General features: G+C 44.3%; 1 protein-coding gene across 1 annotated transcript in view; it reads left to right on the top strand.

Annotated features, from left to right (window-relative positions):
* Positions 1-5,813: 5,813 nt before the first annotated feature.
* The window catches only part of LOC146822222 (uncharacterized), a 563,188-nt gene continuing 544,114 nt past the window's right edge, over positions 5,814-24,887 (top strand). Inside the window, exons 1-2 of the mRNA XM_085609987.1 lie at positions 5,814-5,970; positions 13,800-13,946. Coding sequence (XP_085466113.1) covers positions 5,892-5,970; positions 13,800-13,946 — 226 coding nt within the window. The 5' untranslated portion in view covers positions 5,814-5,891. The remainder of the gene's footprint in view (positions 5,971-13,799; positions 13,947-24,887) is intronic.

Below are 24,887 nucleotides of genomic sequence, written 5' to 3'. Positions count from 1 at the left end.
CAGCTACTGCCTGCAGACACAGGTGCAAATGATTATCTAATTTAACTGTGATCTGGAAGCTTCAAAGCAGGATTTTCCAGGTAAGAAACCACTGTACCAGACGGCTGTTCGATGGGGCAAGTTAGGTGACAAGTGGGTTCTCGACCTTGATGAAGTAAGTTAGAATGCAGGCCCTTCAAGAGGCAGTGAAACAGGATATCTTGGTATCCTTATGATTCGCTCCTATTACAAAGGAGGTCAGGGGCGTGGTTTTATGTTTTAAGTGTATCTGAAGTATTGTTGTGCTTCCATATATAACTTATACTACATGTGGGGCATGAATATATTGCCTACATTTCCTGTTCTGACCACAGTAGGGATATGTATATTTTTTATTTAAACATTCCTCGGTGTTTTCCATAGCGATGATATATGTCTAAACTTTATCTTATATATCTGTTTATGACTCAAGCGTGTGATTGCAGGAGAGACCCACCCCGTACAGACCATGAAGCACCTAGCTAAAAAGTTCTAGGTTTTTAATTTGGTCTGCTTCTTCATTTTGATCACTGCATTGTTGTGTCATTTATGCACAAGACTAACCTTATATATGTCACCAAAGGCTTGAGTTAGTCTACTCATCCTAATCACTCGTCTGTCGCTAATTAATTTGTGTCATACAGTGCTACAGATTTTAAATGACTTGGTAAAAGCAACCATCTCATCTCTCTGGTCGAATATTGTGTTAAGCCAGCTGTAACTATTTGTTCACCTATTTCATGAACCACAATGTTTTCTGCTTTTTCTATTTACCTCATAGGTTATCACTAATTATGATAGCAGTTGAGAGGTAGGTCCTGTTTATATCTAAGCTCCCCAGCACTTACTAATTGCAGTGTAGGGGGCATAGACACGGCTCTAACATATACGTTAAACCCACGGCTGATTAGAGGCAAAACATGTTGTCATAATTATTTGTACAGTGATGCATACAGGTCAATACACCTAAGCATGCCTCTTGTATTTACCCCTTGGTAATCTTTTAGTCAACCAGTGATACCACCAAACTAAAGGATACTTTAGTGGATTGTCCCATGGTTTTTAAGAGTCATAAACTGGACCTAAATCATTGTCCTGAAAGAAGAAATATTTAAGATCTCCCTCAGGAAAGCTCCATTCTGAGGTCGAGTCTGCCCTGGTAGTAACATCTTACCAGGGTGGGATGAGGTGGCAAATGATGAAGCATGTCACATTACGTGAGTGTGCCATCCTCATCCGATTGCTAGATTGCCTTGAATTTAGGAAACAAACAACTAGCAGCACACAGAGAACTCATTGGGTCTATAGTAGTAACCTGCTGATTTGGTGCTTAAGCACACATAATTTCTCTGAGGGTATCACGCCACTTTTTGTGTTTGTTTGAGTTAGTAAAGGCAGGCATCTCTTGTCTCCCCTTTGTGATATTATAGACCTTGAACATTGCATGAGTGAAGGTCTCAACCTGCTACTGATTGGTAGACATTACATTTTCTCCATAGCCACTACCAGCTCAGAAGACAACATTGAGACTGGAGTTTTCTAATCACGCAGCAGATTTTCATACCTGTCCCTGGAATCTGATGTTTCTTGTGTGTCTTTTGCAGGATTTTTCTTTAGAGTGTTCCATTTTAGATGACTTACGTATGGAAGGAGTGCTGGTGTGGGAACAAGCCGGATGATTACAGTCCTTAGCCATGGAGAGATTGCTTTCCTCTAATTGATCTCCTGAGACTGCAAACAACCACAATTCAATAAATGCAGTGATGCTTGAGTACTAGACAGAAACGTTAGATGTCATGGGGATCCAAGCTCAACATCTTATTAAGACAGGACTAACATTGGTTGAAGCCTTGGACCTTACATGTCTCTAAAAGTAAAGTTACAATGAGAAGAAAGCTTTGTTGCCACTACCATGACTGTGCATTGAACTGAACAGATTTCTGCTTAAGAATATAAGCTTTCGTCAATGACGGACACAAACTAAAACACATCTCTATTCTTGTTCATTGTGTACATCAGCACTTCATAGGTGGGGAGGATAGAGAACCTGGGACCGTATAAATGCATTACACAAGAACACATGTATGCCTGTATATGTGATTTCTACAGCATAAGCCTAGCCAAAAGGCAGTAGATGGTCAAGCACAAGCATAAAATCAATAGGTAAATGGAGGGGAAGCTGGATTGTGGATGGTTAATGGATTGTGTTGTAGTGTTCTTTTAAGAGGTAAGTCTTCAAATGTTTCCTAACTTTTAGGAGTGTGGGCGCAGATAGACATGGGGATATTTGACCAGATTCTGGGTGCATAGATGGAAAAGGCATGCTGTCTTTTTTTTTCTTTTTTAGACTTCTTCGTCTGCAGTCTCATGCCGGCTGAGTCAGGTGTCGGAGTGCAAAGAACCCCCAGAGATGATCAGCTTGTCTGCAAGATAAGGGGTGATTCAATAATATTTCCTCAGGCACTGGATGGTAAGGGCTGCAGTGTGTCAGATGCCCTAAAGGGCTGCCAGTGTGGAGTCTGGGAGGATATATTGTAGGGCATTAGGACCGTCCAAATGCAAGAGTACAAAAGCTAAGGTAACAATTTTGAAGTCGCTTTCTGGAAGAAATGGCTTGACATTTTGTCTGAAGAGAGCAGGTACCAGACATTTATTGTCATTTTGGGAATGTGTTTCTTGAGGGTGAGGTAGGTGTCCAGGGTAAATCCAAGTGACTTGGCATTCGGTAAAAGTAGGGATTTGGAGCGGATGACGCCCTGTTCTTCATGTCAGACCCATGGGCCTCGGGCCCTGTGTCCTCCAAGCTCTCCTTATCTTTGGGGAATCAAAATCTACGCTGTTTCCTATTCACGGCGAACAGAGGAGTCAAGCCTGGGCTTCGGAGTTGACTATCGCAGAAACGGGCTTTAAGTACCTGAGGGTCTATATCTCGCAGTGTCCCACCATTGCCTGGACGCACAACATTGCTCCACTACTCCCGGCCGTTTGTGATGAAAGACGATTTGGTCCCAACTACCCCTATCATTGTACGGCAGATCTGCAATTTTTAAAATGGTGTCCCTACCGCGCTTACTCTATAGGTTCCAGAATTATCCATACCCCATCGCCCTGTCGTGGTTTACCCAACTCAACGCACTTTTGAATAGATTCCTTTGGCAGGTGGGCGCAGTTTGTGTGGCGCTCTCAACGTGTACACAGTACACGTAATGCTCGGGTATCGCTGCTGCAAATGTTCACGCATACTACTCTGCCTTGCACCTCCTGGTGATTAACGAGTGGTGGTACAGATCCCAGACGAACCCGGCCTACGCCATGGAACGGATTGCCATGGCAGGTACTCCTTTGCTGCATTTCTTATATAGCAGCTCTTCCCTGGATGCTCTTCCTCTGGCTTGCGAGATAGTCATCCAGACATGGAGGTGGGTGGTTCGGTCCACGGGCTGGTGGGGTAAGCTGACGGGTGCCACTCCCCTCTGGCAGGTTACTCATTTACGGCCGGTTTCAGCACTCACGCGATTCCGCAGGTGGGACCTTATTGGTATATCTACGCTTGGGGACATTATGCAGGGGACCACTCTTAAATCCTTTCAAAGGTTGCAGTCTGATTTCGACCGTCACAAATCGCACTTCCATCGCTATGTGCAGCTTTGTCATGCCTTGACCACCCTGACTTGGCAGCTGGAGTCTTTAACAGAGTTCCACCCGCTGGAGGGCCGCTAAAGATGGGGGATCTTGGGGCTCACAGAATCTGGCAAATTTACCAGACGCTCAATACGCATTCCAAGACCACTATCCACAAAACCCGGGAGGCGTGGGCTGCTGCTCTGCCGGCACTCACAGATGACGATTGGGCCGAGGCGTTGGCTAGCCCTCGGTATGCTGCCGTATCTACCAGATATAAACTAATCCAATTCAAATACCTCCAAAGTCATCGGCTTTGGAGAATTGGGGCAATCCAGTCCCCGGTCTGTCTCTGCTGCAGTGCAGATGAAGGGTCCTTTATACAGACAGTGTGGGGCTGTGGGGCGGTGTAGCGATTCTGGTCCGGCGTGTTGTCTTGCCTAGGTTGTGTCCTGCTCTTACATAGCACGAAGGACATTGGGGGGAACCAGTACAAGAGACACATCTTATTTTTGGGCCTCACCTTATCTAAGCGCGACATAGTGCAGCATTGGAAGGACGCGTCCCCACCCAGCGTCACTAACTGGAAAAAGGCACTGGACAGGTGCATTTCTGCGGAGAATGTGGTATTTCAGGAGAGGGGGTGTCATCAGAAGCAGGGGAAGATTTGGTCTTGGCAGCCGGGTACAGAGGTATAGATCTGCCTCCAATGTCGCAGTCCGCCGCTCGTGATCCCATTGAATAATTGGTGGGGAATATTTTACCTGTCTAGTCTATTGAAGTCAATGAGACGTGGCTGGGAATTTCCTTGGCTTCTACATGCAATGTTTCCTAAGTATGTATGGTGAGCATTAGGGGGGTGGGGGGTTACATGTTTTTCCCGGTCTGATGTTCTGCAGACTATTGGTGGGGGGGGGAGTTAATTTATGTACTTCCTTTCTTGTTGGGCTCTGCCCATCTGGTACGCTGAAAATTCAATAAAATCTGTTGTTAAAAAAAGGTAGGGATTTGGAGGTATCAAAGTTTGTGTCACTGAGCCAGGTTTGTACATAGTTTTAGGGTACCCCAGAGGAACAGTAGTATAACCCTCTTGCAAACAGGCAGCCTCATGCTGACATATGAGAGCATGCTCATCATCTTTAGAGTGACTATACAAGGCAGAGCAACAAGATCCATCACTCTCAAAAGTTCTTGTTGGTTTGTGAGGTCAGCAGTTGATGAAATTGGAACATGCGGTTTGGTTGAAAAGAATGATAGTGAGCACATGGTATGGTCTCACTCCTAACCATAAACTCTGGGCAAGAGCTTTGGTATCTGCCTGTGTGAATGTTTGGGTTGTTCAGCCATTCACCTTAGTGAGGAGACAGTGGCAGACCCAGAGTGAACTCTGCCCGGTACAAGGACACCTAACTCCTGATAATCCAAAGCTTCTGTTAGTGCATCCGCATTGCTTCTACCAGGAACACTGCAAAAGGTGTCTCCTGTGCGGCCGTGCAGCAGTACCTGATAGTTAGATATGAGCAAAATAGGCTATTCCATTGACACACAAGCACTGGCAGGTCTGGCTTGGCTGCCAGCCTGGTGGCGGCTTTGTCAATGTTTGTTTTGGTTTGTCATGGCTACCAGGCCATCATGAAAATATTTAAAAAAATCTAAAAGCAAAAATAGATTTAAGCTAAAAAAGCACCCTGTCACAGCCATGCCTGGCAGTGAAGGGAGCTACTTTTTGTTTGAAAGAGCTCCTTGTGAAGGAGAAGAAAGCTGTCCCTCACAGTGAATGGCCTTCCCAGTACGCCACTCTGTATGCTGGAGAGGGTAGGAGAAATGTTGAACAGCACAAGAAACCAATGGACGATGTGTGGTTGCCGAAAAGTATGTTTTATATCTAATTTGACTAAAATCAAAATGCCTTGGCTAAGCCCACACCTACATTTGTTACTACCAGACACTAAAGCAGACGAGCAGAGAGCAACAGAGAGACAGTCGGGTACAGAGGCCAAGAAACAAAAACAATTCACAGAATGAAGGAAAGCGTCATTTGGGAAACGTTCCCAGAATATTTCACCGCAGCAACCATGACCCCGCAGTTCAGAATGATTCCTGTCGTCAAACAGACTATTATGAAATAGGCTTGGCAGAGGTTCAAGGCTTGTTTGTTAGTGTTAGTCTACCACTCACACCATTTCGATTAGAGCTGCCCTTTAAACCTGAGGCAGAGGAGTGCTGGTGATTCAGACTGTCCTGACTGCACCATGTGGACAGCCATTGGCTACTTGGTGCTGCTGGCCCTTCCCGCCATCTGCAAGGGGGGCCCCTCAGACCATCCTGGAGGTAGGTGGGAAGAACTTCCAAGTGTACTGCATTCTTATGTGAGATTTTAACATGGCCCCATTCAGTGTAGAGAAAAGCAGCTCTTACCTAATCCTGCCTTGCTATTACCTACGTAGGCATCTCAGAATGTTCCCTTGTTTGTTGATGTCTGCTTGGTTTTAGAGGTCTCATGTGACATAAACCATGGGATGGCCCCTTTAATGCCACTTCCCCCAACTAATTCTAGATCCAGTGTAGGTGCAACCGAAACCTACTGGTGTCTCCTTGGAACCTAAACAGAACGAGGTCTTATTTCAGTTCTCACTGGTTGATTGCACCCTGGCATTGTAATTGGTGGAATAAGATGTTGTCAAAGTGCAAAGATAGAAAAATAAAAAGTGCCAAAATATATGCTTTAATATGTAAATGTTGTGGGGGTCCCAAAAGGCGGTTAAACTCAGTGCATTTCGCTTAATTTATTTGAATGTGTATATTGCGAAAATCCATAATGCAGATTTGGTGAAAAAATGGCTGGATTAAACATTATGGTGCGCAGATGCCTATTTTGGGTGGAGCAGGTAAGGAGTGTAACTGTATATTAACGTATAATTTATTTAAAGGTTGTGAGATCAGTTTGCGCGATATGTTTGTGTAATATTGGTGTATTTTGCTGTACTACCACGGTACATAGTGATGTGAAATAATGAGATTATTGCCTAATAACTGCCTTCAAGAAAGTTGAAGGCAGGTATGTTGTTTTTAGGTAAACGTTTCCTGTGTTCAACCTTATGCCTTTGGCTATAGGTAAGTATTTGGTTTGTTATATTTACCCTACCTATTAACACTTCTCCAAAGTGGTTATCCGTTTTGCAAAATATGTATACGTTTCTTCATTCTTTTTGGTATAAATCAGAAGTTGTGCAGTACTACTGCGGTAGCATAACATCATTTTCTAAGTTTACCATTGCTATTTCTAAAAATGTCTCTATATTTTTATAGCATTATATGGGCAACAGCATTTTATTTTAAGCAGTGCAATAAGTTTTAGTAATTAACGTGCTACTCTGTACCCTTTTTTCAGCTTATTTATATATGTTAAAGTTCAAAAATACAAATAAGGACACTTCATTTACAAAATATAGTGTCTTTCTAAATTTTACAATTAATATTTTTTTTTATTACCACAGTAGTTATAAATGTAGCAATATTTTGTCCGACTTATTACCACTGTAATAAAGTGGCAATAGGTATTGGTAAAATACCAAACCTAATACTTACCTACATTACAAGGCGTAATGCAGAACACAGAGAACCTCAAGGTGAAACAACATGGCTGCCTTTAACTTTTGAAAAGGCAGACATTAGCCAATGAGCTAAAGACTTGTCATTGCTATATACTTCAGGAGTACTGCCGTACTACCACAGCCACAAATGTATATATCTAAAAAAGAAATGCTTAAAACATATTAAATACTTACCTTACTTACCTTCCAATTTCATCAAAAAGACGTTTTTCATGCTGTGCAAAACACAAACGTATATGGAAAAATGCATTGGACTTAAAGCTGGTTTTGGAACCCCCTTTTTTTCTTTCTACCCCATTCACAAAACCCTGCAAGACTTTCAGGACTCCGAAAATCAAACAGCAGCATCAGGTCTGCACAGTTTTATGAACATGCGTCAAATGGGTGCAAAGTTATTAAGGGACAAAAATCACAAACTTCCCTATCTCTACTCACTCTAATAATAACTACAGAGGGGCTACCGCTGGAGGCAGTGTATCCCCTATAATTCATGGTCACACCATCGCCTTTCCCTGAAAACAGTTAAAACCTTGTTGAATATATGTAGGTTTTTAGTAAAGTTGTTTCATTAACATAGATGGGCCAAACACAATACAAGTCTAAAGAACAGGCCTAATGTCCAAGCTCCTACATAGACTATACCAGTGGAAGTATTGAATTGTGAACCGGCAGTCATTCAAGCCATTGAGTCAATGCAAACCAAACTCAATCAGACCCTTGTAATAAAACCAACAGTTAAGGGAGGAGCGATTGTAGGAATACCCTATGATATGCATGATCAGGAATGCAAATACCTCATATTTGATGCCAAAAGCTATTAGATTCTCATGGATGCAATAGTCTCTATCTAACCATTCTAGAATAACACATGAGTCGACTTCAGTTAGTCCAGAATGCTACAGCTAGACTGATTCTCAAGCTTCCCAAATTCCAATCCATCACCCAGGGACTTCGTAAGCTTCATTGGCTTCCCATGCGCAGTTGTGCAAAACTTAAAGCCCTCTGCTTAGCCCATAAAGGAATGCATGACATAGGGCTGGACTTTCTTAAATCTGCTTTAAAGAGATAGAAGCCCAGTAGAGAACTCAGATCAACCAAAGCCAACCTCTTAGCTGTCCCTAAATTTAAAAAGATGCAATGGGGTGGCAGAGGTATAGTCCTTAACACGATCAATCTTTGGAACAGCCTTCCACCTCATCCCAGAGCAATCCCTTCACTAACATTTTTCAGGAAGGAGATAAAGACCTGGCTATTTAACCTCTAAACATGATCTACTGTCAGTCAGATAGTGCCAAGACACCCTGTGGTAATCGCACGCTTTAAAAATCTCTTAATAGAACTACCTTTTAAAATATGGTTGAGAAAGCACTGGAACTAAGATCGTTCATGGGACAAGAGGCTGATTTCCTCATAGTAAAAGAACCACACTCAAATGTGCTGCACTTCTGTGATTGCTTTCTTAGGCCACTAGTCACACAAATGCCTTTTTATTTGAAGGATACAGAAGTCTAATACCTCCTCAAAGGCATTACAATTCATGAGAACAGTGAACTGCATCTGCCACTCCCACTGACTGTCCCTTGGCCGGCTGTATAGCGCTAGACCTTAGACAGGCTTTTGATTCGCTTTCCTGGGACTTCCTGTTCGCCGTACTGAAGCGATTTGGGTTCCCGGACTCCTTCCTTAAATGGGTGAGGCTACTTTATACGCTGCCCACTGCCAGGGCGCGATCTGGCCAGCACATTTCGGAGGAATATGCTATCCATAGGGGCACAAGACAGGGGTGCCCCCTCTTCCCCCTCTTGTTCGTGCTGGCTCTGGAGCCACTGGCGTTGGCGCTGAGAGGCTCAGCGGACAGACTGGGCATTCCTTTGGAGGGCACGGACCATTTGTTGTCCGTATATGCAGACAACATTTTATTGTTCCTATGGAACCTTTCAGCTGATAACGCTCCGCTCCCTGAGATATTCGACACATTTGCACGCTTATATGGTTTAACCATAAACCCTGGGAAGTCGACAACCTGTTTCTTTCATGACACCCCGGACACTTCCCAACTGCGGCCGGAGAATACACGCTGCCGGTGGCCCCTGTCACCTTTAAATATCTGGGTGTACACATATACAGGACACAAGCGGATCAGATTGAAGGCAACATTATGCGCACCATTACTTCACTGAGAGTCAGTATTACATTTTGGACCTCCTTACCACTATCGATCATGGAACGGATTGCCATCTCTAAGATGGTAATGTTACCCCGCTTGCTTTACTATTTCGTGAATTTACCAGTGGTCCTCCCACAGCACATTTTCAATACACTTAACACCCTTCTTATATACCTTATTTGGGGAGCGGGACGCCGACGGGTTGGTCTACAGAAGCTACAGTTGGGGACCCAGAGTGGGGGTTTGGGAGCACCCGATTTCTGGGGATACTACTTGGCGAGCCAGCTCCAATGGCTGTCCTACTGGGTTGCGGGACGGAACCTACAAGAAATAGGGTTTACACCGTACAGAGTGGACAGGGGCGGACTACACACGCTGCTGTTACCTAAAGCCAAAATCCCTAGGGACTGCCCCCCTCTGTTAAAGGTCGCCCTCCATTGTTGGAAGAGAGCACTAACGTACACTTCCATAATAGCGCCTTATTCTCCTAATATTCCTCTATTGGGTATCCCAACCCCACAGGGTCCCCTTACTAAGGCCAGAACGAGAGGGTGGGCAGACTGTGGAGTGGAGGAGATCGGGACATTTTTTGAGGAAGGGGCTCTGCTAAATTACGCCTCGTTTATACAAGCCACCGAGACTCCACCCCAACTGTATTTCCTACATGCCACGGTGACACACTTTATTAAAAATACCTGGACGATGCAACGAGTAGAGCCGCCGCAACATAGCCTAGTACACCTTCTCTACTACATCGGCTCTGGGGGACACTTAGAACGGTGGCTTTACACCGGTATCCGCACACATGCAGCGGCTTTCCTCACAACTCTTAGAACACGCTGGTCGGTGGACGCCCATACTGACCTGACTGATAAAGCATGGGACTGTATGCTTGAACATCCGAAACAAGTGTCACGTAATGCAAAGCTAAAATGTATCCAATCCATGATCCTCCATAGAGCATACCTTACCCCCAAGAGACTCCATTGCATGTTCCCGCATTCCCCACACTGCTGCCCACACTGCAAAGAGGATGAAGCTGACTTTCTGCACATGATGTGGTCATGTCCCCGTCTGACAAATTACTGGGGGGAGGTCTGCCAAACTTTACATACAATCACTCATCTCCCTTTCCCACTGACGTACTACACTGCCTTGTTGGATTACACAAACGATCAGGTACACAAAAGGTACAGTTAAAATTCCTAGATCTGGCTTTTGTCCTGGCGGCCAGGGCTTTGACCACTAGATGGAAATCCCCCAGATGCCCGACAATGTCGGTATGGCAAACGGAGCTACTCCAGTGGGGACGGGCAGAGGGGATCGCTCTGCGCCGAGAGGAAGATAGGGGACACCGTAAGAAACCCATCTCGATAGAATGGGAAACCATGATACAACAACTGGCCTCCATGGACTTTACGATAACGCGGGAGACCCAAACCCAGTGAAAACCAGGGTTGGCTCAGATCTGACTCCACCCCCCCCCCTTTTTTTTTTTACATGCGTCACTGAAGGTATTTTCAGAACAACTTAACAAGAGTGTATATCTTCCGAGGCCATACGACTAATGGTAACCTAATTGATTTACCCATTATAAGCACAGACACGACCAGGAGAGGGAATGGGAGGGTGAGGGAGGGGGGGATAGTTTGGGGAGTGGATCGATATTGATGTTCTTTGTCATACAAATTAATGTACTAAATGCTCAATTCCGATAATGTAACAATAATTGCATAGGTAATATATGTATTCTGATACATGCAGAAATAGGTTATGCCTGTTCCAGGAAAGTAAGTGTCATAATACCTGTATGCTGTTTCGGTCTATTTGCTTAAAGTTAAAAATGACTAGGCTTAAAGATTTATGTTATGTACAATTCAAAGAAGTCATCAATAAAGTGTGTTAAAAAATAAATAAACAGTGAACTGCATATCACAATGAACATAGAGGCATTTTACACAAGTATGTCCCAGGAACATGCACTGGAGGTTGTGGAATCTATCCTCAGTAGCATAGGGTGGGATGTATTCACCCCAATACAGTGTGTTGTTTAGTAGGTCACTTTTTTGCAAATAACTGAAATATTTATCATGAAATTTAGGGGTTATCAATGAGCACATGTGCCCCACGTGTGGCCTGTGTTTATGTCCTTTAGTCTGAATGCATCTTCATACTCTTAGAAGAACCAGAGTATACTGAGGCGCATAAATTAGATTTTGATCATGTGGCGCTATGACAACTACACTGCTCTTGAACATTTCTAATGGATTATTAGATGCGGCCCTTACCTAAGATTCATCCACACTATAATTAGGACTAGAGTTACCTTCCTAGATCTTGACATAGCATTCAAGGATGGTGAATTCACAACCAAAGTGTTTGAGAACCCCATTGATAAAAAAAGGCTTCTCCTTTTCAATAGCTTTCATCCAAGATCATTCTAGGAAATTCTCCCATTTGGTCAATATCTACGAATGTGTAGGAACTGTACAGATATCCATACTTTGATGATAAAGCTGATGCACTTATGAAAAAGCTCAGATCCCACCTATACATCAAATAGATAACAAGAAAAGCCAGCAAGAGAGCATGCAATAACAATTGAGATACCCTCCTAAATGTCAGCTGTAGCAGACATTAAATAGATTAACACCATCTATTCTGCAGGCTTCAATTCAGTGAAGCAAATCATATTGAGGCATCCTTCTTTGACAGAACTGTTAGGAGCCTGGGGGTCTCCCACTGATGCAACCACAGCACTTTCTGGAACATCCCCCGCCACAGCCACATCACTGCCCACCTGAGGGACCTGCACTGGCTCCCCGTCAACAAGATGATCACCTTCAAGCTCCTCACCCCGGCTCAGAAAGCACTCCACGACGCCGGACCAGCATACCTCAACAAACGACTCACCTTCTACACTCCCAACCACCAGCTTCGCTCCGCTGACCTCGCCCATGCCACCATTCCACGCATCCACCGAACGACCCCCGGTGGCAGATCCTTCTCCCACCTCGCCGCCAAGACATGGAAACCCTCCCCATCCATCTGCGACAGACCCAGGACCTGCTGACCTTCAGGAGACTTCTCAAGACCTGGTTGTTCGAGTAGTAGCAGCTCCCCCCCTCAGCGCCTTGAGACCCTCACGGGTGAGTAGTGCGCTCTACAAATGATTGATTGATTGATTGATTGATTGACTCACAAGCTGATAAGCCCAAGGGTTGTAACAGGAGGGTTCTGTATCCCTGAGACTTAGGCAAGCCCATGGAGCAAATATGGGTTGGAGTGATACAGGTCCAATCCTTCACACCCAGGCAAAGAAAAAGCAACAGGCAGCAGAGCAAAACAGCAAGGCAAGAGTTCAGCAAACAGAATTTACTACAGAGTGGCAATCCTTAAACAACACAGGGGATCCTCTTCTATCTGGCAGAGTGGTCACAGGTCCAGATATGTGCTGAAGTTGTGGTATCATGGGTCCAGTATGTGTACCCAGTTGTGTCTTTGAAGTGGGAGAGACTTCAAAGAAGGTTTACAGTGGACAGAGGTCAACCCTTCCTGCTCTCGCTCAAGACTCATTACAGGAGGGTATGCAGCCATTTGTGTGTGTGCTGGGCACAGCTCATTCAGGTGTAAGTGTGAGGCTATGCCCAATTACTTCCTCGTAATCCCCCAGGAAGATCAGTCAGCCCCACTAAAGTGTCCTTTGTGTGTTGCTGTTGCGAGGGAATACATAAATCCCAGCTGTCACCCCACCCAGACTGAACAGAGACAGACAGCATGCACCAAATGGCTAAAGCAAGTAAATGCCAACTTTCTAAAAGTCACATTTACCAAACTGCCATTTAAAATAAAACTACACCATAAATTTACATTTTAAATTGTGAGTCCAGTGACACCCACATTGAAAAGTCTATCTCTTCACAATTGGGAATTACCTTAAAAGATTTAATAAGGTAATCCCAATGTTATCTGCCCGAGGCTGTTCGGTCTAACAATCTTTGTTTTACATTCAAGTCACTTTGACTGTTTGCCCACCCAAATTTGGAAACCTCAACTCTTCCTCCACTGCAACATCTTCTAGACCTGCTAATTAGCAAACTATTCATTCCCAGAAACTATCCAGCAAAATGCAGTCCAATTGTGGTCATATTCAAAGAAAACAAGTCATTCAGTTTTACATTCATTACATTTTCATTCACCACCTATGTTATGTGTTATTTGAAAAGTGCTGTATCAGTGGCAAGGGTATCCTGGCCTCTACGCCAGTAGTACCACTCTTTTTGTCAATATTTTCTGTGTTTTTAAGTGATTTTTTATAATTTACCTCAAAGTTATCTGATGGTTTGTGGGACTTACACCAGTGAATTTCTTTCTTGCAGTGAAGCAAGGGGAGTGTCCCTATCAGTTTAGGGATTTTGACACTCCACCGCCATATCTTCATGAATGTAACGCAGACAGCGATTGTCCAGGACCCCAGAAGTGCTGCATCAGCTTCTCCAGTCGGGTATGCCGCAACGCCGTGCCAGGTAGCAACTTCATCCAGTGCATGAGATTCCTGCTGAACTTTGTATTTGTATCAAAAGCTTGCATGGATTCCAGCTGCTCATAGCCAATAGCCTGCTCAGTGTACTTGTGTGATCTGCTTAGCACTTTCCAGCCAAAGGGAGTTAGTCTGAAAACCCTACAACCCCCGCACCACTCCCCAACAAGGGAATTAGGCAGTACCGGAAAAAGGTGCTATAAGTGCCTGCCACAGAAGACAGTCTAGATTAGTTAGTGCATGGAGCCAGAGAACTTCTTGACAGGTTTGAGTAAATTTCCCTGATAACTATTAAAGATTTCTTTAAAGTCATTACTACTGTTCTTTGGAGGTTTACCCTTTGTTCAGTTTTTGTTCAAGGACATAAGCATATTCACTGTAATGTTGAGTGCTACTGCAATTCCAGGAAGACTTGAAGAATGACCCCCACTAGGTGGGCTTCCCTTAGTGGCCTTGGGTGGTAGGAGTCACAAGTAAGTATGAAGTTACCCTTTGTGGCTGTTCAGTGTATAGCACTAACCAAACTCGAAACACTGCTCATATAACATTATCCAAAAAAGTAACTTCTTCTCTTTTGGATGACCACATGAATTTAAGGTGGTCTTTTCATGTGTTGACTCAAAACGGAAAAGTTAACTTCAGGTGATGCCAGTCCAGATACAGATGTAAGAGTTCAAGAGTTGTATATGACAGCGTTAGAAGTTCTAATATCTTAGAAGGCAAAACTCCTCTAGTTATTCTAAATAATGCTAGGCTTGGATCAAATGTTGCAGTCCAAGAGGAGCCTCCTACTTGGTAATACAATTATTCAGAGGCAGAGTAGTTCATATTCAAAGAATTCTCAATGAATTGCTCAAAAAGACACTGAGTTGAATCATTTGGAGACCCGTATTGCTAGTTCTACTACAACAAGGGTAGAGGGAGGTGTTGTATGATACTTTGATGTCACAAGTCAGACATATTTATTATGCTGGGTCATATTGGAATTCTTTGAGCAAAGTACAGACCTGTGTGTTATTCTTTCTGTATGAATCCATACTTAGGACTGGGGGGGCATATTGACTAATGCAACTCTTCTCAATGCAATGCAAGTCTTTAAATGGTATTTACTAAGCCACACAAAGCCATCTTGTGTGGCTCTGTGTGATTTAGTAAATCCAAAGTACCGCAAAGCAGTGCATTTCACTTCTTTGCGTTACCTTGAGGCAGGGAGTCGTGCCATCTGTGGAGTGTGGGCGTTCCCACCCATGCACCCATGGTTTTTGACACAATCCCAGAGTTACTTAAGTCAGTAAACCTGGGATTGCACCATAATGCTGCTGCTCCCTGCCCGAGGCATAACGGGGAGAAATTTCTTTTATTCTCCTTATACTCACTCTTTCTATGCATGCTGCATTTTGCAGCATACCTAGGAAGGGGAAATTGCCTCAAAAGAAAGTGTCCCTTCCTGCACAAAAACAATCCTGCTGGTAACCAAGCCACCCTTGCAGTAAGGGTGTTCTGAATTGGTGCACGGCTGCCACAAATGCACCAGCACCAGGAGACCGAAGAAATGCACTATATCATAGTAGATATGGCACATTTCCACTGTTTTCCTTTCATGAAATGCAGCACAGCAAGTTGTCTTGCTTGGATGTGTGAACGTTTCGTAAATGTGTCCCTGGGTCCTCAATAAATAACCCTACTCACTTTGGCAAAGGGTTTGGCAGGATGTGAAAAACAAAAACCCATGGGATTGGGCTCCACTTCTTTCCTAATTATCCAACACTGAGCACATACATTGTCTACTGTGTACATTAAGCTTGCTAATTTTAATTGTTGATCCTTGGGCCAGTCCCTAGTGCCAAATGTCGTCATACACCAGGCCGTTTGTTTCAGACTTGTAGATATGAACATTTCAAATAACAACTGACCTGCACTTGCTGTCTAGTGTAATCGTAATTGGTTCATTCTCATTACCAGATGGAATGCTTTTCTTTCTTTCTTTCTTTCTTTCTTTCTTTCTTTCTTTCTTTCTTTCTTTCTTTCTTTCTTTCTTTCTTTCTTTCTTTCTTTCTTTCTCTTTCTTTCTTTCTTTCTTACTTTCTTTCTTTCTTTCTTTCTTTCTTTCTTTCTTTCGCCACATTGTAAAAAGGAGTAAGGTATCCAGCTTCCAGCATAGCTAAACTCTTTAATTCACCTCTCTCAAAAACTGGAGTTTCCAGATCCATCACAAAGCCGGGTGTAAAATGATGGGTGGTATATAGAGACTTCTAAAATAGATCAGCAGCTTATCCCCAAAAAATAGACGCAGCTTCATTTTACTAAGAAGACAATTCTATTTGACCCTGCAGGAGAAAGCATCACATTAGATGTTAGGTGTAAACCTTAATTCCTCCAACTTTCTCAACATGGATGAGAACAAAATAACTACTGATGGGACTGGGCTGCCCTATACCTATGATACCTGTGCTTCTCGAAATTCCTACAGAATGTTTTGGCTGTTGCTGGCCCCTCCTTCATGTTGTTACCCTCAAGCTCCACCTAAAAAAGGGTGGTTTGGTGAATGCCAATTCTTCTTGAGGAATTGTACTGCTTCCTGCCTACCTGCAATGACAACCTGAGTATTCTTGGCATCCAGTTCTGGGAGTTCCCCAAATCTAATTTTTTCAGTGATTTAAAGTACCATCTGAGACCTGTCTATTTGGAGTATTTCCACTGCCTGTGCACTCACTTATTTGACATTTCACAGAGACACAGAGAATGAGAACCAATATGTCAACTAGCAAGTGCTCACGAAAAGTGAAATATGGGCCAAATTTAGAATTTGGAGGACAGAATATTCCTTCAATCTGGGGGTGTAATCTGGGGATACGGGACGCTGTGTGCATTTGCCTGTATGAACTGAGTTGAGGACTCCATGACCCAGGTTGCACCGCTGTCTGTAGGAGAAGCCAGGATTGCAGCTTCCCGCCACCGAGCCACAGCGCTATAAAGTGCCTCGAACGCGGCAGGTCTTGGCTGATTCAGACGCCTCCCGCAACAGACCGAAGCTCTATTCACTAGACTTTCATCTATTGACTCAGAATTCCCCGCCGATGCATTCCCGGACGCAGCTTCTCAGCTCCACTAATTGCTAGACTTCAGAAGGATTAAACTCAGATTCCCTGGATACGCCGATACAAAGAACTACACGGCTCACTTCGCCCTCTCAGCACCGCCTCCACCATGTCAACCCAGTCCTGATGATGATCCAAAGTAACTGGATCGAAACGCCGTCGACCTGTCAGCGCAATTGATGGCGCTTTCTTCATGTGGTTCTCTAAATAACTGCTTATTAACTACCAAAAATTGCGGACTTTTGACCAGAACCACTGATTTCATTGTATATATTTTCACTTCACTTCACCTTGCACCGTTCCTTGCTGATTTCACATTGTCACTTGCATCGCCACACCGTTGTGTCACAAACACACTCGAGCACCAAGTACAATTCTTGTTGGTCACGCAAATTTATTTTGCCCGCAATGCTGTTACAACTGTAATTTGTCCTTTTTATTTTCATCTTGCCTTGCCCTTGTCACTACTGCTTGCTAAATATATGATGCCATGTGCACATTTAAAAAAACAACCTACTGAGAGTCTCCCCTTCTTTCATGTAATGTCTTGCACATGCATTCCTAACTGTCTTCTTTAATGATACCAGTTGAGAAATTGTTGCTTATTCCATGAAGGTATTCTGCAGCGCGGGACATTGGATGCTGTGTGCATTTGCGTGATTGACCTGAGTTGGGGGCTCCAAGACCCAGGTTGCACTTTTTTCGGTAGGAGGAGCCAGGATTGCCGCTTCCTGCCACCGAGCCACAGCGCTATAAAGTACCTGAAGGTATTTCGTGCCGTGGGACACAAGACGCTGTGTACATTTACCTGTATGACCTGAGTTGGAGACTCCAAGCCCCAGGTTCCACCGCTATCTGTAGAAGGAGACAGAATTGCTTCTTCCCATTACCAAGCTGCAGCGCTATAAAGCGACTGAAAGTATCCAATGGCGTGGAACATGGGAGGCTGTGTGCATTTGCCTGTATGACCTTAGGTGGGGACTCCAAGCCTCAGGTTGCAGCGCTGTCTATGGGAGGAGCCAGGAATGCAGCTTCCCGCTACCGTGCCGCAGCGCTATAAAGCGCCGGAAGGTATCCCGTAGCACAGCGACGTGTGTGGGCCTCGCACGGGCTAAGCCTGTCCTGCCCCCATCAGAGTCCGGAAGAGGCTGGGCTGGGCCATCCCTCTTGGCATCATTATTTTCAGACATCCACCAAACCCTGGTAAGCTCATTGACCTGTTTAGGGAACAGTATCTGCCTTCCCCCGTTTCTGTCGGCTTTGTAAGACTACTTTTCACTTTCTGCACTCAGAATTGGATCTATGAAGGAACCACAAGTAAGCGTGCTGCTAGTGGCCCCTATTTCCAAGTGTTCGTTTCTTACCTTCTGCTTCATACTGTTTCATTACGGGTTTCCTAGATATTGGCAACTCGCTAAGAATATGGGAAAAAGGAAAGCAGAGAGTAGCCCCAAGTAAGTAGAAAGAGTAAAAGAACAGCCCAACAAGCAGTGGGGACCGTGTCATTGATTGGAAGAAACCAGACTGTTCAACTAGGGTGATCAACTGGCATGGGTGCAAATTCAGGGCGGTCAGTGTAAAAAATTCAGGACAAAAGGTCAAAATTCAGGACAGAAGGTCAAAATTCAGGACAAGGATTTGGGGCAAAAAATAAGTTTTACAGACATATCAGAGAAGTTCGCACAATAATGTATAAGTAAGTAAATAGACAACCAATATTAGTACAGGTCAAAATAAGTTTATATAAGGTTGTGCTAATGTAACAATAAACATTAAATAGTGTTTTTTATTTGTGTGCTTAAATCTTACTTTTAAATGTACAGTGAAAACGTTTTTCCAGTCCCATGACATTAAGAAGCACTTCGCTGAATAGCCGATTGTTTTCATTTTTACTCAGAATTCTTTTACCTTGCACCTTATATTTATCAAGAGATAATATTTTCAGGGACATCAGTAACTGAACTGAATACTATTTTAAAAGTGGTTATCACTCCTACCCTTCACGAATATCCGCCTTGACATTGACAAAGTGGTAAATGACCTCTAGATGGAGGTGTTGCACACATGATTGCTCTGCCTCCCACAGTTATTTTAGTTTTGTTTTCTGAAGCCTGGTGCCAAGACAAAAGCAGAATACCTTGCCCTAGTCTGATGCAGGAGAAGGCACACCACAAGCTGTCACTAAAATAGGGCCTATTGTCATTCTATACGTGCTTATCAGCTGCAGTCTCAGAATGACAATGGGCCACCCCACAGTCAGCAAGAGGTCTGGGAGGGCCTGCTGCGGGCAGCCTCAGTCCGCAGTCCGCGCGAGGTCCGGGAGGGGCCGCTGCAGGCAGCCTCAGTCCGCAAGAGGTCTGGGCGGGCCCGCTGCGGGCAGCCTCAGTCCAAAGTCAGCAAGAGGCCTGGGCGGGCAGCCTCAGTCCGCAGTCTGCGCGAGGTCCGGGAGGGGCCGCTGCAGGCAGCCTCAGTCCACAGTCCGCAAGAGGTCCGGGTGGGCCTGCTGCGGGCAGCCTCTTCAGTTTAAAAGATATGTGTGAGAGCCCAAAAGTGCAAACTTTTAAACTCATAAGGGCCTCTTGCAGGGAAACAGCATACCTTGCTGAAAGTTCTCAAGTTGATTTTAGTATGACGTCTGAATTACGGATCCCTTACAGACATCATACGAAAATAACAGACGGTCCATGAAATTTACGGACAGTTGGTCACCCTATGTTCAACCGATGGTCCTAAAATAGCTGAAATATTAAAAAAGGGTAGAACCTTGGATACACATAAAGTACAATGCCCGAGAAAAACCCAACCTACCGAAGGAAACAAGGCTTCTACTGGTCTCATCCAGTTCATTGCGGCTAATAAAGCGGAGAGCCAAGTGTTAACCGATACAGATGGACACAACGACAATGGCTTTGGAATTAACTGTCTTTCAAGTTCCCTGCACGAACCGATTTCCCCCCATTGGTCTGTGTGCCTCGAGACACCAACATTACACCCAATCAGGATAAATTGATGGTTAGTAAACTGTGTATATCTGATTCCAGTGACTCAATAATTGAATTGAGAAATCCTATTGAACAAATGAGGAGTGAAATTGGTAGCTTACGAATACCAGTTGTGCAACTGTGGTCTGTGATTGAAAGGGCGGGCTAGTTACCTTGCTAGCCAATGAGGACATGAATAGCATTACTACAAGTGCCCATACAGGGGGTCAGGGTCTCAGGGGAGTACATGTCTGGGGGATAAAAATGCAATCATGCATGAAAAACCACCAGAACGTATTGAAAAGAGGGGGAAAATTAGGGAAACAGTGAACCTTGGCCCTCTAACAGCTCATCCATCAAATATCAAAGATTTTCCCCATTGTGTAAATACACACAGTTAAATGCTGATACCTGGTTTAGGAAAACATCACAATCTTTGAGTTCTCATGACCAAAAATAGACCCGGGAAAATGGGCTTCTAGGTAGGAAGGAAAACTTGGCCGAATTAATTAAGAACTCCCTGAAATGGGTACATATGGTCAATGTTCCCAAATTAGAAAATGGTCTGAAAGAAAATGCTGAATCCCTTAAAATTATTCACTGGGTGAGGAGTTTCAATACACCTGCTCCTTGATTAGACATGATATATTGGAAGTAAAACTATGCTCTATCCAGAACACAGTTTGATTATGCTCTTGCCCCACAAAGGGCTATCAAATGCACTTTAAACATACCTTGCTGTCTACTGATCCCCATGCCACCCTTATTAATGATCAGCCATGTCAGGGACAAACTAGTGGAACATAAAGTTTCCCTGACGCCAGTGAAAACGGAGATGACCTTAATGAGAAGGACTGACTCGGGAATGATAGTGATACAGCAACAGGAGGGTTTTGTCCCCCGCTCTCGCACATCCCATCTACACCATTTAGGATCCAGGCAAACCGTAGTTTGGACCCAAACAGGAATATGGAGGTCTGGGTTGAGAAACCAAAGGAAGACCCATTATACTGCCCACATCAGGACAAAGACAACATCAAATTTAGAATGATATTATGGAACTTAGAAAGAGTCAGATGCAAAATAATAGATCCCGAATGGGGAGACGATATAGATAAGATCCGCATATGTGTGTTTCAAGAGACCCGGGCCTTCACCCAATTATTCAGAGTGGGTTATCCAAACTTTAGCGTTGAAGGTAGTCCATCAGCTGCGAGTCACCCAGCAGGGGGACTTCTAACATGGTTCAAGACCTCCACTGATTGTAGGTATAAAAGACTGATGATACATTCTGCTGGTATCTTGGGGTTGGATATCAATTCATTAAATCAACACTTTGGGATGTGTACAATCACCCATTGAACTCGAACCATGACTCAGAAACACTGGTAAATTTGTTTGATATTTTTATAGAAGGGGATAAAACAAAGAATCATCTTGTTATAGCTTGGGACATGAACCAACATTTGAACCTATGGAGTACATACAGGATTCAGTGCTAGATGAGGAGGGAGAGAGGGGCATACCTAACCTTTTTAACACAGCCCTGGAAAAAAAATGCAAAGGTCGCTTTGAAGCTAGCATCTTTTACGCAAACCAACGGGCTGTGAGCATGTCACGTGAGCACAAAATTGGAAAGTGAGCAAAATATACCTATAAAAGAATAAATGCCAAAAGCAGAATAGACTAAATATTAATGTATCTAGATCTATGACCCAATTGCATTATATGGAGGTCATCATGCCCTGGCTCTTGAATGAAAAAACACCCTCTATCACATCAACAACGATATTCAGGGTACACTGAGCGTATTGACTATAACACCTAACGATGATAGGAAGCTAAAGTGGCCCAAAGTGCCAATGAATAGAGAGACTCAACGGCGGGTGTACACTTTAGTTATACATGCCCTCAACGTGGTTGGGTATTTAGTACAAAACGAGCAAGGTGCTACTCTAATACTTGCTGATTTGATTACTTTAGTCAGGGATACAAAAGAAGAGGAATGGTTAAACGAAGATTGTAAGCTTGCTCAAATTAACCGAGTTCAGGCTGTGAAAATAGGGATGGAATAGCTGTAACTGAAGGAAGACAATTATAAAATAAAGCCCAGTCATATACAAGGAAAAGCTTGGAGGAGGAACGATGGCTTGATGATGCCAGGCTGGCCCTCTTAAAGGATAGCAAGTGCTTTTGGCATCTCCTTGCCAAAGGAGCACCTCACACCACTATCAAGGATAGCTTTCATATACAGTCTCACATCTGGGAGCAGCACTTTTCTAAATGGCCCTCCCTACAAGAAGGGAATGTATTGCAAGGTAACAAAACCAATAACAAGATGTTTCCCCAAGCTAAGGGCTTTAAATTGGCATTCGTATTCACCATGGAGGAAACCTTTGCAGCTATTGCGAGTGTGAACAAGCATTTGCAATGCAATAGATCTCGCATTTATGCGAGTTTGAGCTATTGACATTGCAAATAACAAATCCTTTTATTTTTGTTTTCGTTTTTTTAGCATAAATAAAAGGCATTGTCATTTACAATGCCAATAGCTTAAACTTGTGCAACTGCGAGACCTATTGCATTGTCAATGCTTGTCTTACAGGGGAGCTGCCTCATTTGAGGCCGGTAGACGGCAGTGAGGATGCTGGCACATGGGCTGCTGGGAGAGGAGCGAGAGGTTGGGGTGGCAAAGGGAATGAGGGGGAGTCCTGCGCACTGCAATTGCCTAGGCTTTTGCACTGAGGATGCAGGCTTTATGGCCACAAGTGCCTGGAGGTGATGCATAGTAGCGGGGAGGTGGAACAAATGAAAGTGTGGGTGCGAATGAACTGTGACAGCACCGGGGAGGGCATATCCACAGCAATAACGCAACCCGCTATGTGAGAGGCAATCAGTAGGCAGGCCGCAGCACAGGGATGCCCCTCCACACCCAGCAGCATATTCAAGTGCTCCAGGACGATACATTTCATTCACTACACATGCACGATAGCCCTGTTCAGCACTCCCGCGTTCACTGCACACTCTCTGTGCCGGACTAGAAAGCAAGGCGCTTGCCACCTTTACAAAAGTTAAAGCGCTGCATGGCGCGCTGGGAAAATGTAAATTAAATGATTTGGTGTGACTTTGGAATAGCGTTGGGGGTGGTAGGGAGTTAGACAAGGCAGCATCCCCCACAGGGCTGGAGCAGTGCAGAGAAAGGAAGCGATGGACAGGTTCATGCTATGTGTGGAAGCTTCTGCTTTATCGAACTAGTCCTCGAAGGAATAATTACAGCGCTAGAGCATAAGGAAACTGTAATAAGTCAATGCTCCTCAGTACAAAACGGAAGTGATAAATCTGGAATGACAACCAGTGAGGAGTCACCACAGAAGACCGACACAGTTGTCAACCAATGGTAAGCAGCCGTTAGAATTTCCTTCTGTAGATTGTTGACTGCAGGTCTTGCAGACAGCGCATGCGCTGTCAAGGCTGGACCTGAAAAAGGGAAAGGCTCCAGGGTTGGACATATCCCAGGAGAACTTTACAGCTCAGAACCAATCATCTTGGGCAATATCCTAAAGAGAATTTCAATAGCAAGGGGGATAGAGATCTCAGACATATGGTGGGGCAGAAATTATCCCAATATATAAGAAAGGAGACAAAGGGGGCATGGCTGAGTGGTCCAACATGGCAGACGCGCATTGGATTAGCTCCGCCAGCCCAAAACATAATCCTTCCAAATCCGAGCCAGATGCTGCTCTATATCTGATATATACATACTAATATACATCGGAGGCACAGATATCCTTGGCCTACATACGCAGGACTCACCTGTGGCAACACTGAGACCAAGCCATTTACAGGGCCTGTCAGACTGCACTCCTGGAGCCGACAGCCAGACACAGACGCGTGGAGGTCATTGGAGCACCAAAGAAGTGAAATTGGCGACACAGATTGATTTGTGACAGAATAGGTCACATCATGGATCCCAGCGGATACCCTCTCCTCATGCTTTGTAATGGAATGAGCACACAGAGCCCTCCTGCAGCGACCACCCCCCGGGGATAGACTACGGCCCACCATTGCACTAATTTTAAACTACCTTGACCATGATCTTATCCTTAAGCAGGCCGGGATGAAAGGAGAATTTCTATTTGAATCTCACTGAATTATGGTGTTCCCAGATTATACTTGACTTCAATTCCTAGCCAGACTGTGAGTGGTGTATAACTTCCGCACCGTATTCTTTGATAAGCCAAAAGAGGACTTTGACTGGACGGACGGAATAAGATGTCTTAAACCCCATACCCTGCTGCGTCATGACTCAGACTCCTCATCAGGCGAGCCCTGCCGAAGGCAAAGCCAACAGAAAGATAAACTGAGACATTGCTCCGATCGACATGGCGATCGAAGACCAGCGGCACAGGGAATAAACAAGCTCCCAGGGCTGAGGCCTCTGCCTCAAACAAATTATTAACTATACTTGTTCAAGATATAAATGTTCAAATCTTATTAACATAACATAACTTAGTGTCTTGGCACTATATAGAGGGCTGATAAATCAATACCCTCATTGTACAGACATTGCAAAGTGGGGGTGTTTGGGAATCCATTGGATGGATTCTGTGCTAGCCCCGTTGGGGTCGACACATTTCTTCATCCGCGACAGATGCTTCAATCGTTATGAGGTATTGGGGGTGGGTTGGGGGAAAGTTCAAAGGGGATTGAGTTTGTTGTCCAACCTGATGCACTGATTCTATTATTCCGGGACAATATTCACTAATACATGGCTATCGAACACTAGATGCTGCAACCGACCCAGATAGATGAATCCACCTTGGACCACATACATATCATCAGCTGTAA

This window comes from Triturus cristatus, chromosome 6 (genome assembly GCF_964204655.1).
Source record: "Triturus cristatus chromosome 6, aTriCri1.1, whole genome shotgun sequence".
In the NCBI taxonomy this organism is placed as follows: Eukaryota; Metazoa; Chordata; class Amphibia; order Caudata; family Salamandridae; genus Triturus; species Triturus cristatus.
The sequence above is the reverse complement of the archived record's forward strand: the minus strand, read 5'-3'. Positions and strand labels throughout refer to the sequence as shown.